Here is a 14572-nt window from a genome sequence, read left to right as displayed (position 1 = left end):
GTCTCCGCGTCGACAACCGCCATTGGTTTGGTTGCCTTTCATTCCGTGTAACCTGGCTCAGCCGAGCTGAGTCAGGGCCATTTTTTCCTTTCGGGTAAGTATTCTTGTCTAGTGCAACTGTGCTTCGTTTCTGTAGAGTTCAGTGTAAATCTCAATCTTTTCTTGGTGGTGGTGAAAACTTTATTTGGAGGGAGGGGAGTTTGGGACACGTAGGTCCTTGGGCCCCCACACGGCCCCACTGCACTCAAACGTTTATTTCCCGGAGGCTCATGACGCTGGCAGCCCGGCCTGCGGCGATGGCTTGCTTGGCCGGGTCCTCTGTTTTCTTGATGGGCAAGGTACCTTTGTATGATGTGCGCTTGTGGAGTTCGCTTCTTACGAAAGCGTGTGGGGGATGATCGCACATTGCGGGGAGGTTGCATGATGGTGGAAGTGGTTTGAGCTTGTACGGCGTCCCTGGTAGTGGTAGTCCCTGGCACACGATTTCAAGGTATTTAACTCAAATCACATTAGTAATGGCCTTAATGGATGCGCATGGCTGACTATGGGTAGCAGAAGTGCTCGGGAATTGTACTGATTCTAAGAGCATACGCCATGTCGGCATAGGTCTTCTGTATTCACGGCAAGGCTGATTGGTTTCAACATAAAAGCGACTTATGGGTGATGCTCTGTACACGCCTGTTGCAAGACGCAGCCCCAAGTCGTGCGCCCCTTCTCACAGTTTTAGGTAAGACGACAACGCTGATCCGTACTTCGTACATTCGTAACACCTAACATAGTAGAGAATGGTGAATGTGTAAAACACACTCGGACTCCCAATGTTGGAGGAAGGGTATTGAAGGCAATGGCAGTTGCGCACTTTAATGCAGTTGCGCAACAAATGTCGCCGCTTTGTATTTCCGAGCATCTGAGGCACAAGTTGGAGTTGTTGCAGACGCCGCTGACGTGATCGGTCCACATGCAGTTCCTGCACTGCAGTGGTATATCTAGGAAAGGTCGAACTGGGTGCCAAAAGTGCCTAACCTTCACGTATTTCAGTATACAGTCACCCTTGATGGTCCGCTTGATGCATTTAGACCTTCTGCTGTGCTGATCATGAATTATTGAAATGCTGTTGATGGCCGTCGAAACATGGACAAGTCGCTGTGATAGATCGGGATGTCGACGTTGCAAACTACGCCAGTTGAAATCTCGCTGTCTTGGAGGATAACAGCGCGTATGCTGATATTGCATAGTTTCGTGATAGAGGTTGGACATTCTGGTGGGCTTCACTCCTAGACATCAATGTCAATGACGTATTTATAGGGGTTTGCAAATTCGTAGAAAATATAACTGGCTTGCCTGGTCAGGAGATTCAGGCTATCTGTTGGTTGCATTGGCATAAACAAACCAGTGAGGGCCGGGGCACTTCGCGCTATCATGATCGTTGACGGGACATGACTCGGCTTGTCTGCATCGCCTGCCCTTTTCCTTGCTGCTAATGACCGGTACAAACCCATCGTAAATAGGTCCACGAGAACATGCGGAATTTGTGGTGCCTCAGCAGCTCTTTCAGGCTGGATGAACGTAGCTGCATCAGATATTTTCAAGATAAACGCTAGATGGATTTCCACCGGCGCGAAGTAACCCCCTCCCACACTGCAACTCTTACAAGGATTCATCGAAAGCTTCGTTCTTCCAAGCCAGGAGGGGAGAGGATAAATGCAGATGTACGTTTCCTCTCATTGAACATTTATTTCACGAGCAACAATTTTGTTCGATAAATTTATGCTTTGTCTCATGGTGCCTCGGTACGCAGTAGAGGTGGAAAACCCTGGCGTTGCTGCGGCAAGAGGATGGCTAGTCCATGTTGGTAGTGGTTTGCAGGCACTGCTATGTGCTCATCCTTTCCTAGCCACTGCCATGCTCGTGTGTTGTCCCATGTTGTCCATCAAGCCAGTGCGCGTTGACATGGTACTCGCTTTTGTCATGATGAGAAGCGCCAGCTTGCTTTTACTGCAGGACAGCTGCAAATGCAAAGCACAGAATAAGAACATTCGACAGCCCAAGCTGTGCGAAGCACACGAAGAAAAGCTGAGTGCGGACGCTAACTATGCGGGAATGTGCACTAACTTCGTGGTCTGTAGGTCTGTGCGGCTGCATTTAAGAGCGTTCAATATCGCTATCTCTAAAAAGTCAAAGCAGTGTTTCAACTTTCAGGCAGTGTTTGAGAAAGTAACCCAATGTGGCTTATCGCTGCAAGTGAAGCCGAGTACAGAAGTGACAAAAATACACTGGCTGCTAGTAATTCTTACCAAGGACATGCTGCTCAGCTGCGACCCAAGTGGTAGAACCCCGGGGAGCCAAACAGGTCAAAGAGGGCTTCAGGACACCTAGTGCTCTCGACAACTCTCAAACTGTCAGCCCTTGTAGATGAATAAAGTTTTTCCTTCTCCGCTCGCTCCAAAGGACATCCTGAAATGATGCACAAATACTCATTTCGAAACCGACGCCATTGGTGCATTCCGGGTGCATCACTACGTTTACAGTGAAATTACTACATAACACCCCTCATCATGATCTCCTCAGTATCTGCATTACTGGGCATCACAAGGATGGTAATTGCTAAAACTAGTCACGTACTATCAGCGTCAATTGAAACGCGAACAAGCCAATTGAAACGCGAACAGCATAACTCGCAGATATTATACTAGGTAGGCAAAATACATGAGCAGTTTATTTCCCCATCGAAGCCGAAAAGACCGCTCTTCTGAAATATTAATACGCCACGCCTGTATTTCACCTCCAACAGCTAATATGCTTGATTTTTTGTGCTCGCGTTGCAAGTGTTTTGTTCGCATTTCATTTGACGCTGATAGTACATGCACATATAGTGCAGCTCTTATTTATTAAAACCAACCAGTTTAAAATATATTGTTATACAACACAGTAAAATAAAGATAGTTCTGAGGCAATAAATGTTAGGTCTTGATAATAAAGCCTTCAAAATGCATGCGCCGCGGACTTCTTGACCAGCTCTGGCTGCAAGCAATGATGCGCTCAATCGCGGAGGCAATGCATGTGCACATTAGCTACCAGGTACCGCCATCAGATGGCGCCCGAGGCTATGGCTCATCATCATCAACTTTTCCCTCTGTCGTGACGCCGTGAGCTCCCGCTATATATATTGCCATCAGTATCACTCGCTTCGGCGAGAGCGAGTATCTGTTCTCGCTTCGGCGAGCGCGGCTTCGGCCGCTTATCTGTTTTTTGAGCAGCGTCCGCTCCGGCGGACGCAGTTGTTGCTGCGACGCGCGTCTTTTCTTTCCCTTTTCTTTTTCCTTTCTCTTTTAACTCTCCTCTATCTGCACGTGGCAGCGGTGGTGGCTTGGCTCGAGCCAGTAGCAGGCCCGTGCAATTTCCTTTTCATCCTTCTCTCAGTCACAACAACAACAACAACAACAGCTCCAGCTGCCAAAGGCAAAGGAATTGCGGTAGCGTGTTAGTGAACCGTAGTTGTGGCTTTCGCGTGCTGCCACCAAGCGTTGCAATTATAGCATGATGGATAAGCAGCATAGTAGCTACACGGCTGGGAGTTAACCCTCGATCACTGCAAGCGTGTGGCGGGGAGGAAATTAAACGTGGCCGAGAAGTGCGTCCGAGGATGCTGGAACCAAAAGGATGCATTCAGAAACAGAGGCTGCAAAAAGGGCGCTTTCCAAGGCAAGCCGTGCGAGTTTCCCGACCTGGAAAAAGAGCTGCTCTGATATGTGATGGAAGTGCGGAACAACACCTATGCGCTGACAACAAATATGCTGCGCAGCTTCTTGTGGGATGAGCGTGCACCAGATCGCACTATCAGCTCGGAGTCGAAATAGGTTTGGTTTGGTTTATGGGGTTTAACGTCCCAAACGACTAAGGCTATGAGAGACGCCGTAGTCGCGGGCTCCGGAAATTTCGACCACCTGGAGTCGAAATACTCCGCTGGTAACGATAAGTCACGAATGGTCGTAGAATAAATGCCCGTCATTCCCTTATTGGTGTGTTTGTACTTCAAAAAAAAATTTCCCGCACATCGCGTGTATGGGCCACACCCCGAAAACTGGCCCTCTAATCTGAAAAAAAAAAAAAATTGCGGCGCTTACACGTACGCGTTTATACGGTATATCCACATGGGTTGGTCCCTGTTAACGGCCATGCGCCTAAAACTCATAAACAGCAGTATTTAGAAGACATATCTTGTTATTTTATTAATAGCAAGCCGGTACCCAGATTGGGAACAGGTACAATGCTTGCACGTGTTAAGGGTTGATCAAATGTTCTTAAGAGACACTATCTGCTCTTGAGCACTGTAGCCAAGCAATTGCTACATCCCCAGAGTATCCTATCAAAAGCGGGGAGCAGTGTCATCCCAAGGAGCTTTGCAGCTTCATAGGCACCTCACGTGCCCTCGCATGTATGTCCACATGCCTTCGAAGGCATATGAAAGGTTGCTTTGAAAAAGCAATTAAATTTATTTCCATGCAAGGCATGGCTTCAGATTTATTCCAGCAGTCTGTTTCTTATGGAATCCACATTCGGCTGCATATATATTACATTCCAGGCTGTGTTAAAGAAGCCGATTAATTTATTTTCCTCCAGTTATTCTTTCCCACAACTGCGCGCTGCGGATATACCAACGTGCGAAGTTTTGTCTGAAACGCTGAAGTGCTAGGCTATGGCACAAAGTGAATTAAAACCGCAACTGTTAGGTCAAGGACACCTTTCTTGTGCTTCTCTTGCTTGCATGGCTGTACAGCTTTGCCTTCGTGCAATAAGTGTCCATGGGGCCCAGTGCCTTTTCCAAATACTTAATTTGTTTGCACCGCAGAGGTCAGCGTAGGTTATCTACAGGCAAGTGGCTTCGTGTCTGTGCACAAAAATAAAAACCATTAATATACTTGAGTGTAGACATCCTACACACTCTAAACTTACACCGGGGTGTGGGTACGTTTCCCCTCTGTACAGCTGCGATGTTTTAGCGCAACTCATGGAGCAGACTTGTTCATTGAAACCGTTTAGCGCAAACTGTGCTAGACTCAAGAGACATGGATGATTGTCCCTATTGGGCGGAACATTGCACGGGCAGCGTATTCATAACTGAATAACCAGTGTGGCGTTGCAAAGCCTACTTCGAGTGCCTTAGTAGGCGGGCCAATAGATACCAAACAAAGTGGTGATCGGTGGTTTGATGCGACGCTGTAGCTCAAGATTTTCTAGCTAAATTTTTCAACAATTGCAAATCCCTTGCCTTGGCCATTAGAAACGCACCTCCTATTTTGAGCAGATGGGGTTCGCCTTCAGTGCCTCCTTTGTTTGCACGTATTACGTCACTTAGACACCTTGAACGAGACATGTAGAGTTTGAAGTCTCCTCACGGCTCGTCACAGATGTTGCCTACTTTCAATGCCTCAAGATATATCAAACGCAAAGAAAAATTATTTTTTTCTTTGTTTTGATTGGACAGTGTTGAATGCATAACTTCACCTTGACGCTGAAACCTGCGAAAGAGATTCAGCCAACATATCAGTCGCAAAGAGTTCATGATAGGCTACGTAATGTGCTAAACTAGGCGGAAGCTGTGGTCATGCTATTCGTTGCCGTTTGTTCGCGCCTATGACGGCATGTAAAAGTTTATGACTAACTTTGTGGCCACCTTGCCATCACTACGTTCACAAGCTCACCTCTGGTCGTGAATGCGTGAGGTCACGTGAACGAATGTCGAATGTCTACGCCACGGAATTTTTCTTAGAACAGTTTATGTTGTAAAAATTCACATACCAGTGTTATAGGACAATAGCTGCATGCGAAGCTTTCTTAAATCAAGATGAAGGTTGGTCAAGTGACCGAATAGTCTTTAGAGGGCCACCTATTTCTTGTTCTCACCGCTTTGTATCGGTGGCTGTTTTCATCGTCCCAGCTGCTGAAGCGGGCTGGCTCTTGTCGCGGCACCCACTTGACGACTGCACAGGTGACAATGCCGCGGGCGCACCTTCACTGATGGCTCGATCAGCAGAGGCTTTTCTTCCTGCTAATTTACAAAGGCAGAGCATGCTCATTACAAATTCAGCTGCTACTGCAGCTTTACAGGTGGTAACAAAATTACTAGGAACAAGAAAACAATAAAAGCTGCATTGCTTTGCTGCTTAGAGATGTCACCATATGTCATGCGTTGGGGTGCGCAGGTCGATGTGTAACGAGGAACATTCAATTGCTGGTGAAAGAATGAACAAGATTGTTTTGTGGCCCACACCGGCTCCGGTCTACACTACGCAGTTGGGCAGATGAGATCTAGAAGTCTGCGGGATAAAGTGCTACGTCTGGCGCATGAAAGGGTTAATTTTAGGAATATAAGAGAGATTTGACATGCAATTGATGTATTTGGGCTTATCACGCTAAATACTCTTGTAAAATGTCACATTTAAAGCCCCAAAAGGCTATGGAAATGCCGTAAAGTGCGATTGAATTCAACCACCTGATACTCTTTGATGTGTACTGAAGCTGAGCGGCATTCGGGTGGTTTTGCAATTCACCTCCATCGTAATACAGTGAGCTTGAGGAAGCGGGTACGTTACCCCAGGGGCCTTGAGATAACAAGCCGAGCGCCAAAGCCATTCAGCTACTGTGGCGGAGCTACTACAGACAGCCTGAGATTGTTTAATGTGCTCTAGAATATCATTGCACATCCGTGCTTTACGCCTGTGCCTCTATCTAAACAGAGCTGCCACGGAGAGTATGATCTGTGGAACTCGCCAAAGTAATGAATATTTTATATTACTTTTGGGCGGTGGAGCATTGTGCCTCTCAGCAGTTGTAAGAGTGTAGCCAACACACATAAACACCTAGCTGAGAGACAAGCACTCTAATGTTCCTGTGCACTTCGAAAACTTCACAAAAATATTACAGATTGGACATCGCCTGGAAAACAGGAAAAACCTCAAAACGTCACAGCAAAGTGTCGCGCCAATACACAACGGGAGTGGTGACAGCGATAGTACGCGTCAACACACAGTGCAGTATGCAGGCAAATAAGCTAGCCTCTACTCACCTTTTGTGCCGCAGCAACAGTTAGATCAGAGCAGATTCATGTACTGGAGCAGTGCGCTCACGAGAAGTCGCTGCAGGCAACGAAGAGCCCACTGCTGCAAGCGGGGAGGTGCGAAGCAAGCGGCCGGCGATTGTGCTGCCTTGGCTTCCAAAGAGGACGCAGAGTCTGCGCTGGAGAAGGCGGTAAACGATGTTAAGGACATCGCGGATGGATACGTACATTGGAGAAAAGTTGGTTCGTAGCTCAAAACAGTGTAAATTCCCGGGTTCAGTGTAAATCCATTGTGGAACGCGGACCCTGGTGAGGTGGCTTTTACGAGCGGCGTGTCGGACGCACGAAACTAGCCTTGTAGAAGACTCTCGGAATTGGCTACCTAACTCTCGAGGAAACGCCAACTACTCTGACCGAAGTGGAAGCTGTACTGAATTCCCGCCCACTTACTCATGTTTATACAGAGCCATATGAACCTGAGCCTCTTTGCCCCGCTATGTTTCTGAATGGACGATGACTGACCTCTCTACCGGCGCTGCAAAGAAAGGAAATTGCTGCACTGACATGCAACCACCTGCGACATGTGATGTCGACTCGTGGTAAAGCGTTGGAGAGGTTCTGGAAGCGCTGGTGCTCTGAGTGTTTAAAGGAGTTGCAGCTGACGCATTCCAGAGGCATTCGAAGTGGAAAACAAGTTGACATTGGCGACGTGGTCCTCTTAAAAGAAACTCTGCAGCCGCGCCAACTGCGGAAGCTTGGAGTAATTCAAAGGGCTTTCCCTGGAAGAGACAACAGGGCAAGAGCTTTTGAGGTCCGAATGCCAGGGAGAACAAAACTTCGGCGTCTAATTCAATTAATATACCCTCTGGAACTCCCTGGTTAGCAAATGACTTCGTCATTTCGGGGAGAGTGTCGGAGACGAAAAGGGAGACAAGATGCGGCGCCATTCGACATGCAATTTCGTCGGCCAGGGACCCTTGTGCATGTGCGCGTGTGTGAGCGTGTGCGCGCGAGCCGACCAAGCGGCAGGCGCCTGAAGGGGGTTCCCGCGGCCGTCCCTCGGTGACCGTCCCTGAACCGGGCGGCGGGCTGTGAGGTCGGGCAGCGCGGTTGCCGGTCGCCGTTTTCCGGGAACTCTGACTGTCCAAGGTCGGCGAGGCGGGAGCGGTGGCAGGAGAGGGAGAAAGGAGGACTCGGCCCGGCATCGAAAGACAGTGGTTTTGTGAGACGCTCAACGGAAAAGCCGTGCTTCCAATCTGTTCTGTAAAGTTATCTAGTTTTACCGTTCGTGCTTCCAATCTGTTCTGTAAAGTTTTCTTGTTTTACTGTTCAGCCAATTAAAGCAGTCAAGTTTTATCGGAGTTCCTTCTCTGTGAGCGAAACTAACGAACGCGTACGTAGAGCACGTACTCTCTCACGTACAGTTAGAATAGGCGCACGCAGTCATGAACCGCACCACACAAGAAACCTAATGAAATATATCCAAATGGTAATGCAGGCAATTCGTGTGGTGCACACAGTGCCAATCCTGGCAACCAACTGCATGCCTCCACTGTTGCTGATGTCACGAGGCGCATGAAATTTCCCCGTATGCTTGGGGCTCGAAGAGTTATAGAGGCCGATGCTAAATTGTTCCCGAGACTATGTTGCCGAGAACAAAATACGTCAAACAGTGGGGCACTTCGGAAGGCAGTCAGCGTATGCACTGGCTTGTGATAGCCTTCGTGTGAAAATGAAGGCTGTAAAAAATATGCACAGGGAGGTCAGCGGATGGCCTCGCATTAAGACGGTAATGCGTACCTCGACAGACATGAGATAGCCGATGGGTGATGGAATGGTTTGGTTATACTAAAACTTGGTTATGGCGTTCAGATAATTATTTGCAATATTTCACACAAAATATACACAGAGAATCCACTCAGAATTCACACAGAATATACAAAGGGTCTCAATTGCTCAGGGGCTGCGCCATTCTGATGCTCAGCTTAAGTTCACGAGCTTAATTACGACCGCTGCAGCCACTGCTGAATTTGGATGGAGGTGAAATGAAAAATTACCGCGAATCGACACTTTCTGGAAAGGGGCGCTCAACGGCGGAAAAGGTCATTGTTAGAGCAAAACTTGATAGTACTGCGCTGAACTGTAACCATAATGAATGTATTCACAAATACAGCACTATTTTATATTACTTGTAAGCAATCAGAGTATCAAAGTATCTATATGTGCCAGGAGATGGCGTTATTCAATGTATCTAGTCAGCCATGTAGCGGTGTTTGCAAGGGCTTTAAATTGTCCCACTTCAAAGCTGCGTAGAGCGGTGCTTCTAGACTGTCTCGGGTTGCGACGTAGAGAAACTCGACAGAACAGACGTGGAATCATCTGAATGAGAGGCGCAACAGCTGTTGCCCTGTATGACTACTTTGGTGCTTTTACTGCAAATGATGCCTTACTCAAAGGCGTGGCTGCACCAACCAGCAAAATTAGCTGGAGGGTGAATGATGCTGGTAGTTGGTGCACGGGTATTGGTGGAGGTGGGTGAAGGCAGGATGCGGAGTTGGCTTTTAGGCGGTGATCCACAATGGGCAGCTGGATTTCCCACTAAGTCTTTGATCTTCATTTTACAAATGATGTGCTTCTCCCTTTGCTGCATGGGTTTCTAACTGGTGAAGTTCTTGTGGAAGGTGTAAGTAGGTGGATGAAAGCTGGGTGGGCCGTTTGGAGGGTTTGTGTAGGGACAGTGGTTGGTGTATGGCATCTCTGGAGAGTGAAGGTGGGCGAAGGTGGATTGCAGAAGTGAATTGAAGGAAGTAGTAGGCGGCAAGCACCCCAGAAGGTGGGGGGAGGATAGGTGCGGAGGTGCTACTGGAGGCGACAGAAGCTGCCTGATGAAACTCATCGCAGGATAGCTCTAATTGTGCAGTTCATCAAAGGCTATAGTGCGCCTGGCGCCCTACTCACGGGCTATGTATGTACACTGCAGAGCCCAGTGCTACAGCTGGTTGTGCCTGCGCGTGACGTGACGGTGGCTTTCTAAACTGCCTGGATTAGCGGCTGGTGACACCTTCAGAAAAGGAATGATGAATATCAGGCATGGCGCTGCAGGAGCGCACTGACACAACGGCACACTGAGACGCGGTTCCTCACAGCACTGCAGATCGGCCCACAGTGTTCAGGAAACAAAAAAAAAAGGCAGTAAGTACAGAAAATACGGCTATCTCACGCGTGTTCTGACAAAATTCACGATGCTAAATGTACTTATCATACAATGCGCCGATAAAGTGACCAGTGGTATGCGGCAGCGAAAGCGCAGACAAGGCAGGAAATCCAAAGCATAAAAGCTGTGGCAACGCCTTGACGCAAGTCCTGCTGCCTTTCAAAATGGCATTCATGCAGATATGGTTATGGCACAAATATTTCACAGGCAAAAAACAAAAGGAAAACAGAAGCATTACCAAGATTGTAAGCAGTTATTGAGGACGCAGCAGGCATTGAAAATGAAAGTGAGTGGGCATGTACAAACAACTGTCACTGAATAGAATTATATTGGAACGACTAAAATATACTACACACTTCGCATAGGTAAAGACGTCAAAAAAACTTAATCATGGAAATACGATTACAAAAAGGATCAAACAACTCTTCCTGCAACCGATTTAAGAAGAGGGAAGCTTGTAAGGTAATGATTCCTTGGAGTAGTTTTCCCGTGACATGGGTACATTCCCCGTTTCACCATGACGGGTCTGGCGACAAGATTCATTCTTTTTCAGCCACCAAGATGTTATCGCTGGTTTTAACCGAGGACTTGAAGCATACCAGCAACCAGTATCTATAGATTTTGAAATGGAAGAAATATCATATATAGCAAAAACATATCATGGTAAGTATAAGGGTAAGGAACATCTGCTAAACATCTCAAGGCTTTTTTCTAGAGTAAGTGCAGATTAGACAAATTTGTGTCACCAGTAGTGCCCCAAACCAGGTAACAATATTGGAGTCAAGACAACACTAGGGAATTGTGCAGCATGATTTTGAATTTTTCGGGAAGTATGCTTTTGACTCTGCATAAGACATGTACAGTGGAGGCTACTTTAGAACACAGATGTTTTATGTGCTTATTCCATCTTAAGCGCACTGAAAGTTCACACCAAGGACCTTTACAGAATCAACTCTTTGCAATATATTGGTGCCTAACTGTATATTAAGTGGCTCGGAAATGTTTTTTCCTTTCCGCAAGTATAGCACAATCTTTGTTTTATTTGAATATATCCCAAGATAATTTGCATCAACCCGTGTCTGAATGTCGGCCAACGCTTTATTTGCACAAATTTCGATGCCACTTTCACAACTACCTGTATTCAAAACAGATGCATCATCCGCAGAGGATACAAACTGCACATTGTTTGTGTAGCGGATTACGTCGTTTATGTAAATGGAAAATAAAAGTGGTACTAGAAAGCTCCCCTGTGGTATCCCGGAGTTAATGTGCGGTGTAGATGACTTCACATTGTTTAGTTCTGCATATTGCGTTATATATTGGAAACAATTTCAGCAAGGCTTGCGCGCTCCCACGGCAACTGTCAGTGTGAATCTTGGAAAGGAGAATATTGTCATTGACTGAATCAAACGCATTTTAAAGTTCATGTATACAGGGTGCCCCAGCTAACTTGGACCAAGATTTATAAAAAAAAAATCTAACCGTTCCTCAGAACTAAAGTCGCGTGGATTTTGTTAGGGCTTATTTCAAGTTACAGTACCATTTTTTTCGCGCGTCCTATTTGAATAATTTCTCGATATAAATAAATTAACTTTTTAAATATAGCTTGAAATGTTCAGGCGTCAATAGGAAAGTTGTGGAGCTCCACAAATATTGTCCGACCCAGGCACTTCCAACGAGATAGAATTAGCGTGACTGTTTTTATTGGCGAAAACGAAAGCCCGCAGAGTTTAAAAAATACCACGTGACAGCGCGCTCCGTGCTCCCGGATGCGCCGCGATTACAGCGCTCTCATCCGTGCTTTGCGAAAAACATCACTCGCTTCGCGCCTTTCGTGCCGCCCAAAACAGAGCGTCGTGGTGTGCTTGGTTTCGTGATAAGCGTCAGTGGGTACGGGCGGCAGTTGAAACAAAGCACGGCTCCCGTTTCTGCGGTGATAATTGCATTGTCACGTTAGCAGAATTCATGCGGAGGAACGATGGATATTTCATAAGTTCGAATTTGGGAGCAAGATCCCAACAAGCAAAGACATATATAACAAGCCTGATAACGTCGTGTGAATTACGCTGAAAAACAGGAGCCGCGCTTTCTTTCAATTCACCCCGAACACACTGGCGCTTATCTTGGGACCACGCACAACGCTAAGCCCTGTATTGGGCAGCACCAAACGTGCGAAGCGAGTGTTTTTTACAAAGCACGGATTAGAGCGCTGTAATCACGGCGCATCCGGCGCACGGAGTGTGCTGTCACGTGGTATATTTTTAAAATCCGCGGGCTTGCGTTATTCCCGAATAAAAAATGCAACGCGAAGTCTATCTCATTGGAAGTGGTGTCTGGGTTGGACAATATTTGTGGAGCTCCACAACATCCCTATTGACGTCTGAACGATTCAAGCTAGATTTAAAAACTTAATTTATTTATCTCGACTAATTAATCAAATAGAAGGAGTGAAAAAAATGGTTTTGTAACTTTAGATAAATGCTAACAGCATCCATGTGATTTCAGTTCTGAAGAACGCTTAGTTTCTTTATGAAACTTGGTCCACGTTAGCTAGGACGCCCTGTGTATAGACGCACACACCTGGCAGAGGTTGCCGACCGCCCGGTGTGCAGTCTACAGACGAACTAAGAAAAAAATGCTAAACGCCGGGAATGCCCAATCTAAAAAACACTATAGCACTAATAATTGCTGCAATTCCGACCAGGAAGTGCCATAGCATGAAGGCCGCAAAGCAGGGCACTGCTAAAAATTCGCTGTGGCTTAGCTTGGTTAAGCCCGGTAATTGCGAAAGCAATATCCGTACCTACGCCATGGTACAGCTGGTAGTGTAGCTGGTGGTGGTGCTTGTGGTTAGACTTGTGGTGATGCATCGGTTATACAATCCAGTCCAATGTAATCTAAACCAATCCAATCCATTCCAATCCAAAACAATCCAATCCATTCCAATCCAAACCAATCCAATCCATTTCAATGCAATCCAATCCATTCCAATACAATCCAATCCAATCCAATTCAATCCAATCCACTCCTATCGAATCCAATCCAATCTAATCTAATCTAATCCAATCCAGTCCAGACCAATCCAATGTAATCCAATCCAATGTAATGCAATCAGGGTCAAATGAAGGTTAATGGTAGTCACCGCCGCGGCACGTCAAAGGCGTGAAAGTGCAAGTAGTATTGCTTTGGTGGTCACCGCCGCGGCACGATGGTGGTCACCGCCGCGGCACGACAAAGGCGTGAAAGTGCAAGTAGTATTGCTTTCGCAATAAAAGAGAGAGGAATAATGAGGAAGAGGAATACATGTAGCACGACACTGCGATCATTGGTTATTCAGCTGTTGCTCTCACTCCGTGCGGTGCGGTGAAAAGGCTCACCCCTCTCGTGTGCTGCCTGAAGCGGCCCCCGTCTCTCGCAGGGCCTGGCCCAAGTGGTTGTCGGCCGACGCTGCGGGGCTGGGCAGCTGCCGAGATTGGTTAGCCACCACCTGGAGTGAAGAATGATTTCCACAAATGGCAACTCAATGGAGATCCGATTAAGGGGCGGATCGGTACAAATGTCGCAGTTGCACTCTTCCGGGAATGAGGAACAGGTGACAAAATTTTCGACTGGGTCGTTCCTCCCGAAATCTTTGCCCACTTAGAAATTGAGTGCGCAAATGCTACACATAAAAAAAAAGTGGCAGTTATATACATTTCCTTTGCTGCAGTATGACTGCGCTTCGCTTGATGGAAATAAACAGTCACTACCCTATATAGAACATTTGTGTACAGACTCGCACGTCTAAAGAAGCATACATAGGTAATCCCTTCGAGAGAAACTTACAACACACTGTTGATCAATAACATTTCAGGCACGTATGCTCTTGAAGATATTTGGTATTACAAAACACGGTGCCGTTTCAACAGGCACAGATTACAGATGCACAACAACGCAAACAACACTTATCTGCCCGCTCACATCCGCGCACGCATCTGCCCAAGGAAAATTACAAAATGGAAAGAGCTGAAATTTTTAAGCCGGAATATGTTTTAGCGCAGCACATAAAGGGAACAAGCGTGGACTGGAAGCGTTTTTGTTATCAGATAAAAGGCTGATGTGTGTATCAGCGACACGTGAGTGTGGCTGAAACGAAAACGATATTTCTCGGCGATATAGGCGTAAGATTGTGAAGGTTACGAATGACTGCAGTACTCTATATATGTACGCGCGTTGTTTCTAAACAGTTGTGAATTTTAACACATATCTTGTTCCCTTATGTGCGGCACTAAAAAGTATTCCGCTTTGAAATCATGAACCAA

The 14572-nt window shown here is 46.7% G+C and overlaps 1 protein-coding gene across 16 annotated transcripts in view; it reads right to left on the bottom strand.

The window, feature by feature from the left end:
* Positions 1-1714: 1714 nt before the first annotated feature.
* The window catches only part of LOC149327961 (uncharacterized), a 62803-nt gene continuing 49945 nt past the window's right edge, over positions 1715-14572 (bottom strand). For 9 of the 16 annotated variants that reach the window (XM_089563046.1, XM_089563045.1, XM_089563053.1 and 6 more), the window contains 5 exons: positions 13649-13758; positions 7067-7236; positions 5905-6049; positions 2295-2454; positions 1715-2006 (listed from right to left, as the gene is read on the bottom strand). In XM_089563046.1, coding sequence (XP_089419172.1) covers positions 7092-7236; positions 13649-13758 — 255 coding nt within the window. In that variant the 3' untranslated portion in view covers positions 1715-2006; positions 2295-2454; positions 5905-6049; positions 7067-7091. Of the gene's footprint in view, positions 2007-2294; positions 2455-5289; positions 5520-5904; positions 6050-7066; positions 7237-13648; positions 13759-14572 lie in introns of all 16 variants that reach the window. The other 7 variants (XM_089563050.1, XM_089563054.1, XM_089563057.1 and 4 more) reach the window with 7 other exon arrangements.

This window comes from Amblyomma mixtum, chromosome 10 (assembly GCF_055824585.1).
Source record: "Amblyomma mixtum isolate Tamu chromosome 10, ASM5582458v1, whole genome shotgun sequence".
Taxonomy (NCBI): domain Eukaryota; kingdom Metazoa; phylum Arthropoda; class Arachnida; order Ixodida; family Ixodidae; genus Amblyomma; species Amblyomma mixtum.
The sequence above is the reverse complement of the archived record's forward strand: the minus strand, read 5'-3'. Positions and strand labels throughout refer to the sequence as shown.